The 24,945-nt window shown below is 33.6% G+C and overlaps 1 protein-coding gene across 10 annotated transcripts in view; it reads left to right on the top strand.

The window, feature by feature from the left end:
- The window catches only part of RIMS1 (regulating synaptic membrane exocytosis 1), a 412,074-nt gene that overhangs the window by 233,436 nt on the left and 153,693 nt on the right, over positions 1-24,945 (top strand). For 6 of the 10 annotated variants that reach the window (XM_069067040.1, XM_069067036.1, XM_069067039.1 and 3 more), the window contains 2 exons: positions 9,930-10,001; positions 17,558-17,664. In XM_069067040.1, the coding sequence (XP_068923141.1) occupies positions 9,930-10,001; positions 17,558-17,664 (179 nt within the window). Of the gene's footprint in view, positions 1-3,426; positions 3,505-9,929; positions 10,002-17,557; positions 17,665-24,945 lie in introns of all 10 variants that reach the window. The other 4 variants (XM_069067033.1, XM_069067037.1, XM_069067032.1 and 1 more) reach the window with 1 other exon arrangement.

Here is a 24,945-nt window from a genome sequence, read left to right as displayed (position 1 = left end):
AAAAAAAGAGCAAGAGAACATCATTGCTATTACTATATATGCCAACTCTCTCATATATGCATTTTATGTGTCATCTGTACAAAAATCAAGGGCATCCCAATTTGGGGAAACAACTAAGTGTTTCCATAGTAATATGTAGCAATGGTCCATATCTTTACTATGTTACAACTGACTAGACAGTGTTCGGAATCAGAAACCATTGTGTTTATCATTTATTGATTATTTTAAAATGCTTCGCTAAAAAAAATGCTGATTTAAAGAGTATTTTAAAATAATGTATTTCTTGCATTTAAATCATCGAAGTATTAAAATCATTCCAGATTCCCTGAAAGATATAATGTAAATAATGCTGTTCAATACCTCCTGCTATTAAACATCAGGTGAGGCACAAAACAGGGAAATGTATGCTTTCCAAAGCTATTCTGGAGGAAATTTAGCATCGAGTCCAGATCAAAGAAGGATTCCCTCTGGATGGCGAAGTTGTCTAGTTGTTCCTCCTCACAGATGACACTGTTCAGATTGTGTTAAACCAAGCATGTTGCAGAGCTTTCTGAGAAAGATCTATAAAACTCAAAGGCCTTTGGCATGCCCATCCGCACAGAAAAGGTGAATGGATAGAGGATATCCATTGCCCCGATTTCAGCATGCCCCACCAGCATGTATATGTGGGACAGACAATATCAATGGACAGTAAATAAAGCTAGATGTAAAAAGAAAGAAAATGAGCTAGATTGCCATAATAACCCCAAACTTCCTATGAAACAAAGACCTATCTTTTCAATGCTAATATTTTCCTGGTAATGCTATGTGACAGTTAGATAGAATACCACCACCTTCAGAGAATTACCATTCTAACGTATTACCAAAAAGAAACTCCGAGGAAGAATAGGAAAAAGAGATGTCCTCAGTGAATTGTATGATGGGAAGAAAGGGAGGGCTAGTTATGTGGCAGGAATAAGGAATGACAAGTGAACAGTCAGAATACCCTGACAATATTAGGAGAAAGCCAGGAAGGCATCCAGCACTTTGGATGGAGCCCTGGAAGTGTATACATGGGAGGACATGAACAGAAATTGCATAGCATATGATCAGCATCACCAGTGAGAAATTCCCAACTGATAGGATCACAAACACATTTAAGCACTGAGTACTTTGCAAAGAACAGATATGTACTAGGCATTTCTTTTCAAATCCTGTTTTACCTGATGGCAACTAGATGGTGCAGTGGGTAGAGAATTGAACTTGAAATCAAAAAGACCTATGTTCAAATACGTCCTCAGACACTGTATGACCCTGAGCAAGACACTTAACTTTTTTTACCTCGGTTTCCTCATCTATTAAATGGGGATAATAATAGCATCTACTTTTCAGGGCTGTTTTGATGATAAAATGAGATAATATTTGTAAAGATCAGTACAAACTTTAAAGTGATGCCTGTGTGTAAGCTCTTAATTTATTAGTTGACTGATAAAATTTGCTTTTATAAGCAAGCACTGAGAGATTAAGTCACTTACCCACAGAGCAGGTATTTGTGACTGACAGGGCTTGAACTCATACCTTCTTGAAATACCTTCTCATATTTTGGTAATTTGAGTTATAATTTTCTTTTTTCACACACATTAAAGTATATCTTCAGGTATTGATACATTATATATATAAGAAAGATAAACAATAATAACAATTTAAAATGTTTTGCTATCAAAATTCATACTGTGCTTAATTTGAAACTTTATTTTATGCTTTTTAATTCAGTATTTTTGAGGCCACTTTTTGAAAAAATACTATTGTAAGATTTTGCTTTTTTTAGCCAGCTTAAATCATCTGTTGTATTAATTTTTAAAAGTAATGCTTTAGAGATTTGTTAGGAACTTATACAAATAAGGTAGGAATTTCTGACCTTGAAGTATATCCTGGGTATTTGGCAGGGGGGAAGGAAGGAAGATAGGGCAAGGACATGAATTTGCACGATGAAGGCATGCCTTTTAACTTTACTATTTCAGTGACAGTGTCCATTTGGCATGAATGTTATTTTTAATATGCTATAATTTACCCAGTTGAGAACTTAATGTTCTCAGAACAAAGATTTGCTGTGAAAATAGCTTTCTTTAAATTCCTTAAAGCTGCTGTAGTTTGTGTGTACTCCAGTTGTGTTTCTGCCTCTGAACAAAATGTAGGCCTACTTGCAATGCTTAAAATGAATTTTTTAAAAATATGAGTAGAACTATAGGAATTATCATTGAAGTCAGTCATTGGTTATTTTTCTCTGTTTTGTGATTGTCCCGTAAACCAAGATGATGTACAGTTAGTAGACTAAGTATAAAAATATCCTCAAGTGAAAATATAGATAATTTGGGGATATTAAGTTTTATTTTTGAATTGTATTCATTTTAGGGCTTTCTATGGTGCTTTGCACATACCAAGTGTTGTTGGATGTTGGATAAATGTTGGATGACCTATTTATTACATTTTAAATGTTTTAAGCTGTTAAGTTTAAGCTGTCCAGGACAAAATATTCCTTATTTTTTTTTCCTAAAGCATTTGCAGATCTCTTTTAAACCTTTTGTTTATTTTTTGCTTTGTTTTTTTATGGAGTCATTGGCTTAAATATTCTGGTTACAGATATTTGGGGCATTCATCTACACAGTGGCAACAAAAAGTGATTTTAGGGGCAAAATGTTTTTGTGGGTAAATCCAGCTATATACTGAAAGTTCCTAGGCTCTAAGAAAGTTAAAGATCCTGATGAAAGAGGTATGAATGAGAAGATAAGTTCAAAACAATCTGGTTCATTTTTGATGATTTATTTGATGATTAAAATTAATCAATGAATTTAAATAGAAAGAATTCTCTTTACCAGGTTCCATTCCGGTGGCATTTGTTTCATATTTTAATTAGTTATGTCACAAGAGCCTAGGACAGAAAGGGACAAGGAACAAGGTGTTTTCAGTGACTTCATATAAATAAATTCTCTTTCATCCTTTAAAAACAAAGTAGGATCTTTGGAGCTCATCAAATCACCAAAGTCAACATTCCCTCCCTGAGGGGGGAAACTATTGACTTTTGTATAGATACACTCAATGTTATGAAGGAAAATTATAATTAATCACAGTTATGATGCAATGTGATCACTTACTATGTACATCATTTTACCATTTTCTCATGCTTTTCATCATTCTTTGTCTGCAGATACCACTGCTTTTCAAAAATATACATATATATTATATATATATATATATCCTTTATGTGCACAAAAGAAAAATATCTCTGTAAGGGCATCAGAAATACTATTTGGGTATTTGATGGCTGAATGTATATGCATATGGTTTTATAGCTTTTGATTGCATGTGACCATCTTCATTGCATGTGACCATCTTTCTGTTTCTATCCATTATGTCTAAATCCAATTCCATGTTCCCCAAATTATGAAGGACCCGGATGTTGGAGTCTTGCATTCCCAAACAAGACAGTATAAATCACCCAAGTGCTAAACCAGCAACAACGCAGAGGTATCCTAATTTATCAGATTTCAGTTTCAATAAGAAATAATTATTTTATAGTAGGATTTGGTTTCTATCTTACAAGAATAGAAATGTTTCTAATTTTAGCATACTTTCCTAATCTTAGTATTCGTATGTTTCCAGCCATTATTTTATTGCATGGACTAAATATGATGATTCCTTAATAGAGCTGTGCAATTTACAAATCATTGTTAGTTTGAAAATATTTTATGTAATAGATTGCTAATCAATTATTAATTAATAATTATAAAGTCACAGTTTGAATTAATTTGTTTCTCATTTAAACCAAGTGAATTAAAATATTAATAAGAAAATGAAACTTAAAGGAAAATGTGATAGCATTTATGTCTTTTTAGATAAGTTTAGGTTTGATTAGGGAAGTCATTTACTTAATGGTCATTAAGACTCTGTGCTTTTAATTATTTCTTACATTTTAAACTGTTTAAACTTTTCAAAATGGGTTAACCTACATCATCTCTTTTGATCTTTATAACAACTCCCTGGTGTAGGAAGGGCAGTTATTTTCCCTCTATACAATTGAGGAAATTGAGGATAAGAAGGGTGACATTCCCAAGGTTATACAAGCTCATAGTGGAAGAGTTAGAACTAGAACCAAAGTGTCCTGACATCTAACCCAGTGCTCTCTGTGTTATTTTAGACGTGTCTATAGCCAAATATAATATGCCTTGCCTCTTGGCAAGAACCAAGTAGACACTTATATAATTAATAATGCAAGATTCACCTAAAGGAATTTGTTATCTCATTAAAGTAGACATTATCCCCAAAGGTACAGATTGCATTCCATCTATGCTTTCTCATCCTGTGTAAACTCTTGTCATTGTCCTCTAAACCCTCCACAAGAGGGATTCTGTCATGCTCAAGGCCATCATTTAATTTTTTTTTACCTTATATTTTGTCCATCAAACAAATATCATAATTTGTATAATAAGATTTCTTCATCCATTTGCTTTTTCTTATGTATATAGGTGTATATCTAGGTATACACATTTAGGTATATATGACTATATAGGTGTATATAAAATATGTATACACATATGTATTGTTTATGTGTATATATATACATGTGTTTATATATGTGTGTATACACACATATACACATGTATATGTATGTGCATAATATACATATATTATATGCAGCTAGGTAGCACAGTGTCTAGAACACCAGACCTGGAGTTCAAATCCAGACTCAGACTCAGACACTTACTAGCTCTGTGACCCTGGGCAAGTCACTTAGCCCTGTTTGCCTATTTCCTCATCTGTAATATGAACTGGAGGAGGAAATGGCAAACCTCTCCAGTATCTTTGCCAAGAAAACCCCAAATAGGTTCACAAAGATTTGAACATGACTGAAATGACTAACAACAGCAATATGTATATAGCCAAATCGAATTTTTTTTTTTAAAAATTTAACAGATCTCATTTTGGAGTCCTAAATGGAGAACATTTGTTCCAGCATGATAATTCTGCAAACGGGTATCTGGAAAATCTCATCATTCATGGGAAAGGCCTTTTCCATTTTTCAACATTATCATGGAGAAACTTTGTCAAAGGAGAGTCTTTATGCAATAGATTAGAGAAACAAATGATTCTGAGGAAAGCTCAATAAGTAGCTTAAATTAGCCATCTAGTCTTAAAAACTTAGAGTGTTGGGAATAGGATAAGCAAATAACATAGAAAAGATCTGTAAAGGTGTACATAGCAAACTTTTTTTTATCATCAATGACATTTGAGTGATAGTGTTAGAAATCTAACAGCAGAGTTCTTGCAGTATTTCATGTAGAAGTAGACATGTCACTAGAGGAAGGAGAAATGGGAAGAACAGTTGGACTGGACCAAGTATAAACATCAAGAATTCTGACAGGCACACAATTTTGAGGGTGTTGAAGGAATCATTCTCTACACATCTGAAAGAGGGGTGGATACTAAGAATGTGGGGAAAATCATTAACTTTATTTTTATCTCCTCCAAAAAAAAGTAAAATATACCTACTCTGCTAATTTTACAAAGTGATATTCAATTTTAAAAATTGAGAATAATTTATACTTAAGGGTATACTTAATATATAAGGAGCTGGTACAGTGGCTGGAGTGTCAGTCCCAGAGTCAAGAAGACTCTTCTTTCTGAGTTTGAATCTGGCCTCAGGCACTTACTAGCTGTGTGATCCTAGACAAGTCACTTAATCCCATTTGCCTCAGTTTCCTCATCTGTAAAATGAACTGGAAAAGGAAATGTAAATCACTCCAATGTGTTTGCAAAGAAAACCCCAAATGGTGTCATGGAGAGTCAAACAGGACTGAAACAACTGAACAACCACTACAAAGACCATAGGGGTAGGATTTAAACCCAGATCCTCAGAATCCAGAGCTAGCAATCTTTCTGTTGTAGTACACTGCCTGTCCATCTAAGAATGGATACATCAAAGAACAACTTCATTTAGGGGAAATAACAAAAGACAGTTTTAAAATACTGAAAGTTATACTTCTCTTTCAACATTGTTCCCAGATGCCCATTAGATAGTCATAATCTCATCCAGAATAGCAGTGTTGCACAGCATATCTGTAGAGAGAACACTGAACTAGGAACCTGGTGGTCTAGATTATGGACCTTACTCTGCCACAAAATTCTGCGTGACATTTGGCCTCTCTGTGCCTTTATGAAATGAGAAGAATAGAAAATAAAATACCTTCAAGGAGATATAATATTCTTCTAATGCCAAAAATGTTATGAACTACCTTGAATGTATGGATAAAAATGTGTGTGCATGTAATAAAGTAGGGCAGCTAGGTGGCACAGTGATAGCATGGCAGACCCGGAGTCATGAACACTCATCCTATCCTCATCAGTGTACTCACCTGTTGTTCAGTCATTTTTATTCAGCCATGATTGACTCTTCATGACCCTATTTGGGGTTTCTTGGCAAGGATGCTGGAGCCGTTTGCCATTTCCTTCTTCAGCTCATTTTATAGATAAGGAAACTAAGGACAACAGGGCTAAGTGACTTGCCCAGTGTCACACAGCTAGTATCTAGTAAAAGGTATCTTGGCACCTTATCTTCACTTTACTTAGGTTTATGACACGGTCTTCAAATGCCACATATGAAGAGAGGCTTATAGGAGAAATTTATGAAATTGTCCACTTTGAGGGAAATGTTAATTCTGTAGTTAGGATTACCTCCTCTTTTCCAATGCCTCCTCTTAAAGACAGGCAGTACTTATAACGAGAATAACTTTGCTAAATTTATTCATTTTTTTCTTCCAAGACCTGTGATTTCATTGATAGCAAGTTCCAGTAAGGAAATTCTCTCTGTCTTGGGAAATCAGCAACTGTTTTACAGTTTCAAATCTTGGAGAATTGTCTGGTTACACTGAGACCAAGTGACTTATCCAGGGTCATTTAGTCATAATGTGTCTAAGGCAAAACTTGAGCCTTTTCTTCCAGATATCAAGGCTGGTTCACTAGCCACTATTCCTCTCAGAGTGCTTCATACAAATTTTAGATATTGTCTGTAATCAAGAATGTGCTGGTAAATGTTTGGTAACCAGCTCTTAGGGGATAGGGATGGTTAGGGTATTTAGGCCCAACATACTTACAGTTAAACAGCATTATTGACATTTTCTCCATCATTTTAAAAATTTAGACAAAAACAAAAAAGTCAAGCACTGATTTGTAGTGTTTACTAATTTCCAAGATATATGTTCAAACTGAAAGTTTAACAATCAGCTCTCATGACCTGGTTCTATGTGACTCCAGTATACCATTGTGTATAATAATGATAAGTTTATACAGCCCAGAAATCTAACTTTGAAACTATTTCCAATAAGAAAAATTTTCGTGTGATACCTCATTTTGATTTGAGCTTATTACATGTTTTAACTAATGCTAAAAATTATGACATTTTTAATTCTTTTTTTAGCTACGATGTGTCAGCACAATGAAGCATTTATACAGTTAGAAAGAGCTTTATTTCTTGTGTATTTTTAGACTTGCAGCTAACAAGCTAAAGCTCAAAACAAGATAATCTCTTTAGATTCCATGTAGTTCCAGTATAATTAAGTTCATGACTTATCATTATTAATCATAATAGATTCCAAATGGATATAGTATATTTATGCTAAGTCTTTGTGATGAAGTCATCCTAAATATCTGTCCATTACAATGACAGTCACTATTAAAAGCATGGATTACAGATTGATGGAACTTTTCTTTGTTGAATTTGTTGTTTTCTTATTCATTGTGCTGAGAATTGTCTAAATTGAATTAGACACTCATCAAAGTAAAAGCACAAATTTAAGCACTCACCAAAATTAAGTTAAGCACTACAACATTGTGCAGAGAATTGTCAAAATTAAGTTAAGCACTCATCATTTGTAGTCTCTGTGAGAGTTGCATGGGGAAGGTGGAAAGAATTTTAAAGATTGCTTCTGTTTTGTTAAGATCTTTAAGTCATCAAGGAAGTATAAAGTTTCAGTTCCATTTCAGAACAAATGCAGATTGATATAGGTAATTCCCAAGATGCTAAGACTTGACTTAAGAACCTTTATACGTGAATAAGATACCCTTAATCATTTTACTATGTAATTAACTAGAAGAAAGCTAATGAAAAAAGAACAGTATAAGGTTTTCTCTTAATTCAGAAGTGGAAAGGGTTAATTTATAACTCAGATGGATTGTTGAGGGACATTCCTAAGCAGCCAGGAGTCTCCATCCCTCTGCTATTTCTGGCCACTAGATAGCCACTTCCCTGGGACTTCTTGGGTGAGAATCTAGGAGGGAAAAGATGGCATAGTATACAGAATGATGGACTTGGAATCAGGATTACCTGGGTTCATATCCTAGATTGGGTACCAGACACATTATTTAACCTCTTTGAGTCTCAGTTTCCCCATCCCTAAAGTGGGTGTAAATATCAACAGTGTAACAGCGTTGTTGTAAAGGATCAAATGAGATCATTGAAGGACTTCACAAGTCAATGCACTATAAAAATGTGAGTTGATATTATTTTTAATAAATTCTATCACTCAGCTAGGCATAAGGCAGGATAGAATTGTTCTCTTCCCTAACTCCCCCAAGAATGCAAAGCAGGTAATGACTCTCAAAAACTGACACTTTAAAACCCAAGTGGTCACCAATTTCAGGAATCAAGTTCTCTGGTGCTTCAGTCCTCCATGGTTCCCTACTCCTGGACAACAGGAAAGAAATGAGTACAGTGATGGAATTCCCTCTGGTGTGGATAAAGAATGGTGGCAGACAGCTTGTAGTTCAGTGAGAAATAGCAAGAGAACATAATTGGCAGGGCAGGATATCCTAGAGCTGGGGGGGGGGGAAACAAATGCTGACCAGGTTGCTAGAAAAGAAGGCAGAAGAAGTTTAAGTACTAACATTCACATATTTAAAAAAAAACAAACAACAACTAAACAAATCTTCATGTGCTTTTTCATTTATTAATGGTGTTAACTACATTTCATTTGCAGATGCATACACACATATGTAATATGGTAGCTCAGTTGCATCAAGGGCTAAATAATCTTTTGTGGGCAGGATGTGTTCCATATCTGCAACCTAATCTAATCTGTTTCTATAAGAAAATGAATTTGCATTTCCAAGATGTGACATAGAAGCTTTTGAGAAACAAAATCCCTGAGTGGTGGAGAACCTCTATACCTGTTCAAAGATTTTATGATATTTGAATTTTTAAAAGTCTTCAGAAGAGATACTTGACTGAATGAGCATAGGGGATATATATATATATATAGATATATTGATATTATTTTTAATAAATTCTATCACTCAGCTAGGCATAAGGCAGGATAGAATTGTTCTCTTCTGTTCTGTATATATATATATATATTGTTCTGTATATATATATATAGGACAGAGGGGGAAGCAACAGCATTACTGATTTGAAAATGCATTTTATTTCACTCTGATGGAGCATGTTTGTAGCACTTTTCTTTCTTTGTCATGGATCCTTCTTAGGAAGCTATTGACTATCAAAGTAGATTTGTTTCTATTCTCACTACTTTTAAATGATGTATTAACTCTCAGATCACTATCATCATCATCTTTCCTAGCATTGCTTTTTCTCACCTCATTTTCTGCTTGTCAATGGAAAAAAATGGCTATTCAGGGATCCACCTTCAACTATTTTCACATGGAGCTAAGAGGTGGAAATGAGCCCCTTTCCTTCTAGTACCAGGTGTTCCCATTTGATAGCTCTAATGAATTTCCAGTTTCCAAATGGGTTTTAATTGGAAAACATTGATTCCTAAAACTATTTGCTGAGAATAGCTACATAGCACTTTTCCATCTGTCAGTTTCTTTTTATCATTTTGTTATATGATTATGGCTTTATTTATCACATTTTCTGTACTTTTTAACATCTCATTTCACAGGCAATCTCGAAAGTCGGAAAGATCTAGCAACCAAAAACAGACTAGGAAAAGCAATGCATCTGATGCAGAAAGGTAGGCTTAGCCTTATGCTATTGTTCATGGCCATTTTTAATTTTAACATATACATACATATATGTTGTATATTTTAACATATATATCCAAGTGTGTTCCTTATGCACTGGCTCTTGTTTGAAGTGTTCAAATATGAAACTAAATTTGTGAAATTAAAGGTGATTTCTAGGATAATCGCTTATTTTCTTCTGTGAGGGTATGAATAGGACAATTTAAAAATAGTACCTTAGTCACAGGGTTCTAATTTCTAAATCTTTCGCTGAGTGTTGTTGATTTTATTACTCATTAAAGTGGGCTGCACTATTTCATTTCATTTATTTCATACATTTAGCTTCGTGGACTCTAAAGTATTTGAACTCAGTTTTAGGTTTTTGAGTTCAACCCACAAATTCAAAAGAGGTCCTGGACCTGTGATTTCATTGGTAAAGGGAGCCCCTGAATGAAGAAACATCATATTACCAATGCACATCAACAGCTTCTCTACAAATTATAGTCTCATAAAATTGTCAAAAGCACCATGGTGACTTGCCCAAGGTCATCCACAACTAGATATCAGAAGCAGGACTAAAACCTGGGACCTTATGGAAAAGACCAACTTGCTATCAACTATACTGTGCTACCGTCTCCCTACAAATGCATTAATATTCAACATTTCTAAGTATTAGAATGCCAGCAATTTTAATATTGACTGTCTATATTTAGCAAATGCCACTATTTTCTCTAGGTTCCATGAAGACTCTCTTAATTTGTAGGATGTTTTCTCCACTGTTTTTCCCCCAGCATTACCTTGAATTTAAAGGAGGACAGGACTTGGAATCTCCAATGCCTAAATAACATTCTGCCTGGTACATAGTAAGAGCTTCCTAAATGCTTGCTGATTATCTGGTTGATGGATAGAACAACCATAGAAGTCATATAATCCAACTTTTATATTGTTATTGAGGAAAATTAGGCCAAGAGAAGTGACTTGTCTAAGCAGAGATAAGATTCAAATCCAGGCCCTTAGACTCTGGAGTTAGTATTCTTTACTACACTTCCCATCGACTATGACATGACAATTATGTCCAAATTAAAGATACAGTTTGAGTTAAAATGTAAAATTATGTGTGTGAAAAATACTTCATCCCCTTATGCAAACTCCATATTTATCACACCCAAATATTCCATAACACATTTGATAGTATAACTAAGACAAAAATGAAAATCATTTTAATTATTTACTCCCAAATCATTAAAGATTAAACAAACTCATAAATCACCTAACTCATAAAGAATCACCTATTCTATTATATAAGGAACTTTACATCACAAAATAATATTTTGCAAAGTTTTTGTGCTGCCTCCACAGCAAACCAATTCTATTAACCTTCACTTGAATATACCACAATTATAGTTTCCTATTTCTTTGAAAATATCAAATATTTATTTTCACCAACTTTTCGAGTTGAATAATATTAAACTGGTGATGTACCTACACACAAATACATATACATACACATAAACATATACACACACATATAATTTGCAATCATTTGGCTTTGTCTAGATCTGTGATGTCATTAGTATACAAGACTCTCAATAATAAAGCCCCTTTGCCAATGGAGTTTTACCACGCATCTCTAGAACTACTAGTCTCAATGAAGTGAATGGGAAAATGAGAGGTTAGATGACTTGCCTGGGGTGGTGTAGTCAGTATGGGTCAGTTGTAGGACTTTAACCCATTTCTTTCTCATTCCAAGACCAGCCTTGTATCCACTATAGCATACTGCCTCTCAATGCAATAGTAAAAAAAGGTGTTTTTTTTTCTAATTTTTATGGCAAATGATATGTAATGGAAAAATTCAAGACTTTCCAATATAATTCCCTGTTGACTCACTACTTGAGATTCTTAAGTAGCACATAAGAAAACTGTAGAATTATCCATAAATGAATAGGAATAATGCTTATTGATTTGACTTAGACTAAAATTTGAAGTAAATGAAACCAAACACCTTTTAACTAGCCTAGAATCAATTTTTTTCCTTTTTTTGACTGGACTGTTGGTATCCATCCACGTTAAGACAGTGGCCTAAATTCCATTCTTCCCACCTACTGATATTAAGAGCCATACCGGCTTTGACATTTCAGCATAGAGTTTAGCCAAAGACTAAAAGCTATCTCCGCACAAATGCATTTATTCATTTGCTGAGAAACTCTTAGCTTTGTCAGTTCAGTTCAATCCAGTGGGTTTTTGTTTGTTTGGTTGTTGTTGTTTTTCCTTTCCTCAGTCACGTCCAACTCTTCATGACCTCATGAAGTTTTCTTGCCAAAGATACTGTGGTGGTTTACCATTTACTTCTTAAGCTTATATTACAGATTAGGAAACTGAGGCAAGCAGGGTTAAATGACTTGATCAGGATCACATAGCTAGAAAGTGTCTAAGACCACATTTGAACGCAGATCTTCCTGATTCTAGGCCCAGCACTCTATCTACTGTGTCACCAAGCTGTCTCCTCACTCTACATAAACTAATAAGGCCTGGATGGCCTACAATATCCCTTTTTTCTTCAAGCAAAATAATTCCAGCAAGGTAGTATTAAAATTCCCTTGAACTCTTCCCACATAATACTTAATCAACATGTATATAGGTGATGCATACTGTTTCCATGAGAGTTTCCTCTCCAACTAATATTAGGCAGATCATGGTTTAAGTAAATGCTTCCCTTCTCTAACAATTCTGCATGACTTTAGTCTTACATTTCCTATGTATCTCATACTTTTGCTCATGTTCTCTTATTCCTCTCTGTAGATTCATATAGACTAAGCAGAGTAGCTGTCCTGTCAGCCAAATTAATTTCTAAACCGAAGTCTGTTTCTGAAGAGGAATTTCTGAAGGACACATTCAAACTAGATCATAGAAACAATTTTCAAAGATTTGTATGTCAGTTTCCCAGACACAAATTTATTTATTTGCTTTTTGGTATGGTACTTATCTATGTTTTGTAATAACTAAAAGGAAATATTAAGAAAAGGGGGAGGTTATGAAAATGCTTAAGGAGGAAAAAAATCAACCCAAGTAAGAAAAATAGGGACTTTAAAAGTTTCTATGCTGATTAATAATGGGATTGGGTCTGTGAATGGTTGCTTCACTGACCAGCTAGGTAAGTGTGAGAGAGCTATTTTCAAAAAATCAAAACAAAACAAACACACAATACACAGCTATACATATGTGTACTATACATATATATTTGTTAGATAACTCACTGTTTATAACTTAATTGCAAGAACATATTTATTTCTTCTCAAAAGTTTACAGAAAACTGATAGATTCTGAACTTATATTTCTATTTTTTTCTCTGCTCACTAATTGAATTTCCATAAAGGCATATGTAATTTAGATATAATTCAAAACTATGCATCAAAGTCTTAGATGGAAAGGTATGTGGACACTTTAATGTTATTTTATGAGGCAGTGGAGTTAGGGCATGTTTTGAGTCCTGGCGCTAACTCCCTCAGCAATAAAGGACCCATTTGCTTTTCAAAAAAAAAAAAAAGAAGAAGAAGAATGAAATACAAATACAATGTTTTCACAATTTTATACTGAAAAAATTGTTTCAGTTGGTGAAGTTTTTTTTTTTAATAAAAATATAGAGGAGGCTAGGTGGCACAGTGAATAGAGCACCGGCCCTAGATTCAGGAGAATCTGAGTTCAAATCTGGCCCCAGACACTTAACACTTACTAGCCATGTGTCTTTGGGCAAGTCACTTAACCCCAATTGCCCTACCTTCCCCCCTCCAAAAAGGAATAAAAAGCAAAAAATAAAAATATATTAGTACATTACAATAATAAAAGATCGATATTATGTAACTGCAGACCAGTTTATAAAACTGTTAAACAAGTTATTCAACTTGTGTTCTTTGGTAAAAATGATGATTGAAACTCACAGAATAGACCTACTTTGACCTAGGGAGTTCTTGAAAACTAGAAATTACAGAAGAATTACTAAAGTACATCTGTAAAGGGAACTTCCCACACTGAGAGTCGTCCATAGAGATAAAATTACAGGCTCAAATTCCAACCCACTTACCCCTTAAAGAACCACCACCACTACCACTACCAACAACAATAAAGGTAGCTACATATAACAGATATGTTGACATTTTGACTGCTTATTGCTGAATATTTAAGTAAAATACTTATTCTCTGTTAATTATCCTCATTTTGAAAATGCTATTTTGACTCATAGATCTAGGTTATAATTTTTGCATTGAGATTCAGGAAATAATGGCCAGATGTTATGAAACTTCACCAAAGAAAGGATTCAGTATTTCACCTTGTCCTGTATTAAGTAAATTCTTTTGTTGCATTCTCTGAAGACATATTAGACTATACTGTGTAGCAATTGTTTCATTAAATGGTAGTTATCAATAAAGATTTTGGTGGTAAATGTGAATTTTCCCACCCTGGTAATTGAAATACTATCAACCTCCAGTATGTACCTCATGTCCCCCTTCCCCCCCCCCCCCCCTGCCTATCTAAATTTCAGGTCTATAACTAAGATCTGTCAAAACCCAAATCCCAAAGTACTGGGTTTGGATTAATATTTGTTAACTGCCTAAATTATACTGTCTCAGTTACTCAACCATAACATTGACTTTTTGTGAAATTAGATAGTTCTTAAAGCAATTACAATTTAAGAAAATATATCATTTTGAATGTAGAATTAAAGAAAAATTATCCTTTTGAGTACAAAACAAATGCTTTACTTTCTGAAGTGTACAGTCTATTTGAACAAGGTATATATATACTCACACATTTCCAATTACTGAATGAATTGTTAAGATAATATCTGAATCAGACGTCCCATCCATCTTCATGAAAAAGGAGAAGGGTCTGACTACATTGTGTCAGTCAATGATCAGCATAAAATACAACTAGTTTAAAAGAACCGCTATTTGAAAGGTGAGTGCTATCCATACAATTTATTAGGGATGTCAGATAAAAAACCAGAACCTACACTCAAACATCCTAGAAACAGCAATAAATACGATGCTCCTTTTATTCACCCAAACTCTTGTTTTAGGAATCATACTCATACCCAAGTTTCTGGCTTTCTCTGTTGTTATTAGGAGAGAAGACATACAAGCTACAGTATTAGTATGGTTTATCAGACTCTTGTTGTTAAGAGGTTAAAGCTTTGATCTACACATACTGTTTCACTTTTACAAAAGCGTTTTTGTTGATTATCTCATTTTTTGAAACCCTCAAGAATTTTAATGTGTAAGTCCCATTATAATTAATACTACGAGAATGCCATATATAATGGTCTTTGGATGTATATCAGTACTAGGTGCAGAGTATAAATATTGTGAAAAACAAGGCAGGTTGTCATACTGGATAACGGACCAGACAGGGAGTCAGGATGTTCTGGGTATATGCCCTGCCTCTGAGGCATACTGAATTTTTGACCCTCGGCAAGTCACTTAGTATTTGAGTTCTCTAGTCAACTCTCTAGGACCTCAAGTGACAATGGGCAGATATGCCTGTTAGAAGGAATTCATTCATCAGGAGTATACTATCCTATTGACATCGTAAGGCATCTCCATCTTGACAATCACACTTTAAATCTTCTGCACACTATTCATTGTCTATTCCTGAAAGAAACTATTTGAAACAACCTTAAGCAGATTTTTCTATGTTAATCTAAAATTCCTTTGGATAAAGAGGAAATACATTTTATGAATTAAACGAATTGAATTAATGGCTCTAAAACTTACATGACATGATCATTCTCAGTGCTAGGTTGCTTGTAATTATTTGCACATCAGTGTCTAGCAGCCAAATGGTCGAGTTTTATTTGTTTCTGAGCATCACTATACATTTACATTAATTTAATGAAGTTTTCCTTGGGCAAATGGGTGGTGGGAAAGATAATGTGGACGTGCTGACTGAAAAATTTTTTCTGACCCTAATGTTTTAGGGTTCTCCCACAACATCTTTCTAGAAGGGGACACCCTACCCCAAGAACAACTGATCAGCCAGTCATTAGGGGAAAACATCCCTCTCGCTCAAGGTCGAGTGAGCATTCTAGTGTCAGAACACTGTGTTCTATACATCACCTTGCGCCAGGAGGGTCGGCACCAGCTTCTCCGCTTCTGACAAGGTTGCTATTCCATGTACAGCCCCACATTCATGTGCTGCCTTCCAGGTGTCAGTGTGGTGTTGTACCTTCCTGAACATTTGATGCTTTTGCTCATGGCACTATACTTAAGAGTTCCTTTTCCATGACACTTATATACTTCTCCCACCTCCTCTAAGACTTACATCTATTTTCTTTGTATTGATGGAAATTCTCTTTTTCCTACCCCCAAACTACCATTAAGAATTAAATCTGGCTGTGTTGTGTCCTTCCATCTGTTTGTGGCATATTCATATGAAGTGGTTTTAAAATCGGGGAAAATCAGTGTATAGTGAATTACTTGGAATAAAAGCTTACACTCCATTTAGAATGTACAGGAAATTATATCCTCGCATTGCCTTTAGATAAAGGTTGTTTTAGTTATTCTTAGCTTAAAATATATGACTATCAATATATGAATACTTAGAGTAAGCCACAACTCCTGTGCTATAACCTAAATTATTTCTCTTATTTATTATACAAAATAAAATGTTATCTAGTAAGGCAGAATAATAATGTGCATAAAAAGTAGGACTCAAAATTAGAAAGATTGAGGTTTATGTCTTACTTCTGACATATACTGACTCTATGATGCTGAACTTACCTTCTTAGTGCCCCAGGCAACTCTCTAAGACTTTTTAATATATAAAAGATGCTTCCCTGAAGCAGTTAAGAAAGTTCTTCATCAGGCACTCCCTATAACAATGAGATCACAGGTCTCATCCTGTTTATCTAATTTTTGCCTTTGCTGCAAGTCCTGTGACATATGTCCAAAGTTAAGATTCTATTTCAATTTTTTAAAAGTTTCAATACCCATAATGGCAAATTTGAGGAAGCATAAAAGAATGATGAACATATCATTAGTCTTTAGAGTTGTTTGGAGGTAGTGTGCCTAATTCTGGAAATATCATTTCTAGTCACAGAATTGTAGGTAATTTGCAAAAATCTACTTAATAGCTATGTTGTATATTCAAATTCTGAATCCTCCACTTTTATTGTTTGGTTCAGCACTAGCAAGAATGGATCATCCATAGAATAACATCCATAAAATCAAAATATTTCAATTACAAGCTGCTAAATTCAGAAGTCCAGTCAGTCAACTAGCATTTTTATATGCTTACAAAATGCCAGGCACTGCATTGAGCATTGGGGATACAGAGAAAGACAAAGGACAGCCCCTGCTAGGTTCAAGGAACTGATTATAATTCTATTAAGTAGAATAAGTATATTCACAGTCCATTTTCATGCTCTCTTGATATTGCTTTTTTCATGCATCTAAAAATGTGCTTACTTTTTTTCTTCAGTAAGGATCAGACAGGCATATTAAATAAATCAGATTTGATAATTGACTTGTGTTGAAGTTGCATTGGTTCCTTTTTTCCCTTATTTCCCTTGCAGAATACACCAACAAGGAAGTCCTGGACAGTCTCCTCCTGCAGACTTCAGCAGTCGTAGGGGAAGACAACTTCCACAGGTTCCAATAAGAAGCGGCAGTATAGAACAAGGTATCACTTAATGAATGAGCTATCATAGTCAATAAATTCTGGGTTTCAGATCATACCATTTTGTGAGAATCTGTCACTTGCTTTTTAGCATAAAATAATTACCTTTACACTGGACAGAATTATGTGAATGGTAAGAATATGATTTATTCAATTTCTTGGATTGTCAGTCCAAAATACTAATAAAGTGGTTTAAAAAATTGGGGGGGAGTGTCAATGTTACGATGTGAAAATGACAAAACAAAAGCATAAATATTCTTGCACTTTGTAGTACTTCTCAGGAATCAAAGGAAATAAGTAGCGTAAAGTGAATTCTTCCACCAAATGCTTGTAGGTTACTTTGTTGACCCAACTGCCAGCTTAATACTATATGGCTATTTCCTTGAATATTTCCTTTATGAGGATAATGATTTACAAGTATTTACTAGAGTAAAAAATTGGACATGACTGGATTTTTAATTCAATTTTAAATGCATATTATTTTCTAATGTGTGTGTTGTATTTTATAATGTGCATAGCTTGCTTTTTAAAGTGATGATTTGAAGTCACAAACATTATCCAGGTCAAATGGTTTGTATGAGGAATATGAGGTTGCTGGTGCCTGAGGGGGAAAAATACATAGAATCAATTATTGTTTTAAATGGATGATGTTTGTTATTGTTATATAATGATAAAAGAATGTGTAAACTAGATGCTTTTTCTTGGAATTTGTAGGTATTTAATAATTAATTTACAAAAACTGTGGTTGGGTATCATCATATGATAATAAATGCAATATCCTTGACTAAGTCAACATAGATTTGACAGAAACTACGTATGGTCAGTCTTGAAATGCTGAATATTTTCCTCTTACTGGTATCTACCATAGCTGAATTTCACTTTGTCTTTTATTCTATATTTAGGATTTCTCCTTTTCATTTAAATGCTAACTATAGTGTGGGTACTAGAACTGTTATATGATATTTTGAAATATGGCTGATATTTTGCATTACACAGTTGGAAACTATCAGTTCACTTGGTTCAATTTCTGATCTGAATAATGACATTTCTTGGTATATCATCTTTCATTATATATATTTTAAAAAATTGAGCGGGGGGATTTTCTTTCTGATTACAATGTATTTTATTTTACCTTGAGTTTTTTGTTGATTCCTGAGGAAAAAAATGCTTTACTTAAAGCATCATGACACAAATATGGGTTGAACTAGATGAACTTTTGAAGTTTTCTCCAACTTTGAGAGTCTGTTTCTAACTAAAAATCAAAGGCTTAATGAGACAAATTGATTTTTCAAATGGATGTCATAATACATACGACGAAGTGTAATGGGTGAAGGGCAATGCTGGTTCTATAAAGCCCTAGACTTGTATGTGTTGATGCATCATACTTTCAGATTATGTATAATTAATTCTTTTTACAGATGGGTCCAAAAAGGTCTCCCTTGGAAATTATTTATTTTGTAGAAATTTTAATTTATTTTCTGAAATAATTTTAATTTTCATAGTTTTATCTAACGTCTATTGTTCATTCTGCTTTCTAAGAGATTATGTCAGAAGATTGTTCAGTATTGATGGCTTTTTAGAGAGACTTACCCTTAAAAAATTAAAACTAACTATTCTTTTATATTTACACTAAAAACAAGTGCAGGCTTGATTTGCCATATCTATTCATATTTTCCTGTTGCGCAATTTAAGAGTGATATTAAATTTGGTGCTTAGCTACCATCAATAGTTGTCAAGCTTTATATTATCAGATATCTGGTTCTTAAATGATATTGTTGTTAGAAATTCTTTGCATTTCCTCCACTTGTAAATCAAGCACTCCGAGGGTTTGATACCAAATAATTGTACTGCATATATGATGAGACCATTGCTACTTTATTGCCATAAAACCAAGATTTGCTTCTGTAGATTCAAGGGGGATATATTTAAAATTTCCATTAGAGGATAATCGCATTATTTGCTTAAAAACTGAATATTTACTATTCATGATATTAATATTCGCAGATGTCTTGCAGAGAAATTCATCAGTTTGTCAGGTTTGCGCTGAGCGGAAGAACGAAAGTGAGAATGAATTGGCCGTGGTTTTTCTTCTAATATTTAGTTTTACAGGCTTATCTTATTGTACTTAAAACATTTTTGTTTGCCTGATGTTACTAGGTATTTCTTCGATGATATATGTCTTTGAGATATATAGAAATTTACCTGTTCTTAAATTACAACTGCTAAAAATATATTGTGGTATCAGAGGATTTTTTTTTATCATCTGTAATTCTAATTTTGTTCCCATTTTTGATATATTCTAGATAAATGCTTTGGAAAATAATGGTAGACAAGGTCAAAGTGCTCAAAACAGTGAAAACCCAAGAATACCCATGATAAACCAAAATTTTCTTGGCGTGTATATTTATGAGTACATTGCTGCATGAGTTTTAAAAATCTTTAGTTTATATCTTGATAATACATTTTTAAAATGAACCCAAGTAATTGATTCTGAATCAATTGCATTTTATTATACGAATTTACTAAAGATTTCAATTAATGAAAAAGAATTTAAGTTGGAGTAGTATCCATTATACTTTCTGTGAGTACACTTTATTCTAACAAATTTGCTTTATTTTCTGACAATTTTAGTATAATTATGTATATAAACACATATTCATATATACATACATTTATATAGAGAGATATTAAGTTTCTCAAGGAGAATAATACTGATTGAGTTTCTATTTTGAGAGTTAGTATGACAGTGGATAGAGAGCTGACTTTGACTTTGGTTCAAGTTCTGCCTCTAACACATCCTGGCTGTGTGATCCTGGGCAAATCATTTAACTTCTCAACACTCTAGACAACTCTATAAAATTCTAAGTTTCAGAAAAGATGCTGATTTGTTGGTAGAATTTTTTTTTGGTTTGTTTCGTTTTTTCCCCACATAGGCATTACCAATAAGTGAAATCATGGATCTGTATGATCCACTTTTTGAGCTTCTTCTGCATTAGAAATTTTTCACTTATCCTTCCTTCCTTCCTTCGTTCCTTCCTTCCTTCCTTCCTTTATTTCTTAGAACAATTTTATTTGACAACTGTACTAAGTTTAGCTTTTATAAAGATTCACTTTTTATAAATATCTTGCAACAAAGATGGCATTGTTCCTAATTTTAATTCCTTACTAAAGCAGAACATAATCTCATTCTTACATTATTTTCCCCTATACTCATATACTATGTTGTTTCCAAAATTTTTGATATAGCAATCAGAACATGTGTCTATATGGTTATTTTTCTTGAGTGAGTCAATACACTGCATATTCTTTCTTGAACTTCAAGATAAACCTTTATTATTAGTTAGACAAAATTGAATAATTCCTTTGAAAGTGCACAAATGATTCCTCTTGTCCATAAAATTTGTTTTGAAGCCTCTTAAAAATAATAGGAAATTATATGTACCTTATGGGATTTAATTCTTAACAATTTGATTAAACTGCTATTAATAAATGACGTGTATATATAGAACATTAAATGCCGTCTGGTTTCCACTTAAACTAGGTTCTCAAAGAAATTCAGAGTTGAGATGAGAATTGAATACCAGGGATTTCAAACATTCTGGTCACATGTAGTGCACAACACTCCTGTGTGAGACCCACATCAGATTAAAATGTCATTGAGAAATGTTTAGCAATATAAATAAAAATACAATAAAAATAGAAAACATTAAAATGTGGTTTTCTAAGTCAATATGCAACCCACAGGGATCCTTTTGTATGCGTTAGTGGTACCAATTTTTAATTGAGTTTGACACCATTCTATAACGTAATGAAAACTTAATAGTAGAAAGTAGACTTGAAAAAAAGAGAAGAAAAGGCATGCATGTAGTTTCTAGAGATGATGTTAAATAAAGCTTAGCTGCATAACATAATGTTATCATATCATACAAGTGGGCAGGGGAAAGACAGTCAAGAATTTGATCACCTTCCTTGATTTATATAGACATTGTCCTAATGCAAAGGACTGAATAGGATACCACAATACTTAGTTTCTTCTTATAACATCTTGGGAGAATTTTCTGGGCCAGAGAATAGAATGATTTTTTTCTCCTGCACAATCATATGCTTTAGGTGGAAAGGGGGGGGAGGGGAGTGGGTCGTTAACATAATTTAGATCCCTACACAAAAATATCACTTCAGTTTGGAGGTCTTGTCCAGTAGATCTGCACTAGCAGTTCTACTGTCTTTGAGGCACAGAATATGTAAGACTAACTTTTTCATGGGTACGCTGGTGAATCAAGTAGAAGGTTATGAAACTTGATTGTTACTGCAATCAGAAAAGACTGAATAAAACAGAATTTCACCACTTGCTACTTTATTCAGACTGGTTTTCCTTTGGAAAAATATTAAAGAATACTCTTCATAATGCAGAGATATTAATGAAGGAAAATAGAATTTATTTATCAAGTTCTTAATTGATGACCACTAGTACACATTTTAGATGAGTTAGAGTGATGCAGTCTCTAACTAGAGAATAGCAATTGCTATTAATATGAAATATAAATATAAATTAAATAATTTCACAAATAATCACCATTATAAAAATTAACAAATATATTTTCCCATGGACAATCTAATATCACATTGCAAACAGATCTAGAGATATTAGAAAATGATGAGGTTCCCCAAAAAGTAGAAGCAAGATACCATGAACTTTTTTGTTTTAGACTACATTTTCACTTCTTCATTTTTGTGATTTCATTTGACATCTTCTGAGGACTTTACTAAAGTCTGTTTGAAGACAATAGAGATTCCATCATCCCTTCTTTGATTATTTTTAGTACCATATTTGATCCTGCCTCAACTTTGGCATCTCATGGTTTGTCATTACAACTTATCATATCACTTTTATACATTATATATATTTTATTGTTCATGTCATTGTCTTATTACACATTTCCTTGTCTAACTATAAATTTGCTGATTTCTTTCTTTTGTTTCCATCATTATGTGCATTTAATTCATTGAAGAACAAGACAAATATAGCTCTTCCTCAAAAGGTAAATATTATTGTAACTTTTCTAACCCTTTAACTCTGTTACCTTTCCATTATAAAATGTAATAGGTATTTTATAACTTTGCTCTCTTGAATTCTAAAAAGTCAAAATTTTAATTTAAAATGATAATTATTTATTCAGTTCATCATTGTTGCTTTTGAATTTGAAATACATTTAAAGGGCTCTAATTTCTTTGAAAAGGGCTGAATAGGGATTTCAGTGTTAAATGTCAGTACATATGAGTAGATTAGATGAACTCTTGAAGAAAGTACTATTATTTAAGGAAATTAATATCTGCATTTCATAAATCTATATTTATTCATATAGACAAATTAGAGAGCATTCAATGTAACAAGAAGCTCCTTATCAAAGTTAATTCCATTTATTCTTCTGCTTTTGATCAAGAACTTGAGTTTCACTTTTTCTTCAAGAAGGACCTAATCATATGATCAGGTACAGAGGGTGCGAAGAAAGTTGTCCTAGTTAATTATTCAGATACGCACCTAGGAATTTGCTAGCAAGATAGATGTTTCTGTGCCTAACTACAACCTATCTGTAATCATTGCCTCCAAAGGGATGCAATTGTTGTAAATTATTGAATATACCCAAAAGAGTGAAATACCAATTCATATTTGATATATTCTTTAATCTTCTCTGAGGTAACATCCTATTTCCAGATTACTCATTTGGTGCTCCAAGATATGTGGTTCTCACTATCCTTGCATACTGCCTGGGCTTTTCCTATATAAACAGAAGAGTCAAATGTTTTGGTATGGATTTTCAAATTGTGAGAATTGCAGCCTACCATTTTGCAATCCTCATTGCACAGAAAAGGCAGTTGAAAATTTCCCAACATGCTGCAATAGCTAAAATTAGGAATATATTGTTGAAGACTAAGCTCTCAGTGCTATTATGGAATCAACATTTTACCCTTAAAGACCTCCAGAAATGCCACCATTATGAATACATTGCTGTCCTTATTTGAATGCTTTAAATTTTGTTACACCATACTTCTTATCATCCTGGTTTCAAATGTATCACTAGATGACATGTGTTCTTTTTATTCTCATGGTTTTGCACTGCTTTCTGTGCATTCTGCTTTTGCCATTAAAGTATATGCTACATGGCTACATGGAAGGAACACACGTCCTTTGGGTTCAGAAGGATTAAAGTGAGGCCCAATGCAACTAAAAGGTATAGAGTCCTTTAATTATAGTTAATCAATAAACTTTACTAGAGAAATGTGAGAATTTAATAGTTGACTTCAGAATTCCACAAAGCAGTTTAAAAAAAATAATGCTCTAAGTTTAGAGCAACAAAATCAAGCTGCCTGATAAATCTATTACCTACTAACCGAAGTTTACAATGGGAAATGTGATAAAAAAAAAAAAAGGTAAGCAAGGCAATGTGGTGCAGGAAAAAGAAGACTGAATTTTAAGTTAAAGGACAAGGGATATTTAAATACCTTGTATATAGTGTTGGGCAAATTAATTCACCTCTATGGGCCTCAGTTTTCATTACTCTGAAATGAAGGGGTTACACTAAATCTTTAAGCTCCTTTGAACCATAAACACTATGACCTCATGAGTCAGTTTTGAGGTCCAAATTGACTTGGAGCAAGAAAAGTATTGTTTAGCCTGAAATTCCTACAATAGAGATAATATCCCTGCTATGCTGTACTGAGCATAGAGAAGGCTTCCTGGTTGTTTTAGACTGATGGATTCCATTTATAGTCAAGATTATGGACTAATGGTCCTTTGTGGCCAGTGCATACTATACAGTAAAGCATGTCTCCGAAGTCATAATTCTGGTTTTCAAATTGCTCAGCATTTCTTAGAGAGACAGTTAATTCATAAAGCTATTGCCTAGAATACCCACTTCAGCCTTGCTATGGTAATAAATCCTATACTTATGCTTTGGAGGAAGGCCACAAAGGACTCCCTTGTAATGGTCACTGCTACTCAATTTACAATATTCTCACTGCAAATTGTAATAGGGACCTTGCTCCAGAATATTTTGTTCCATTTGGTGAAATATATCCAACGTATATGAATGATGTCTGTCATCTGCTGGAGATGGGAAAGTGGGAGGAGGAATTAACAATGTTCATATCTCTGTTTCCCTTTTAGCAGCCTATAGCATAACAACAACAAGGCTGTGAAAGACCAAAATGTTCTGATAGGTAGGAGTTCTTAAAAGTCATCAGTTAAAAATAATTTATTTTTTATCCTTTGCAACTCTTGTATTA

This window comes from Petaurus breviceps, unplaced genomic scaffold (assembly GCF_028583685.1).
Source record: "Petaurus breviceps papuanus isolate PSGF00001 unplaced genomic scaffold, PetGlider_PUasm1.0 90734, whole genome shotgun sequence".
NCBI lineage: Eukaryota > Metazoa > Chordata > Mammalia > Diprotodontia > Petauridae > Petaurus > Petaurus breviceps.
This window is presented reverse-complemented; position numbering and strand designations above follow the sequence as displayed.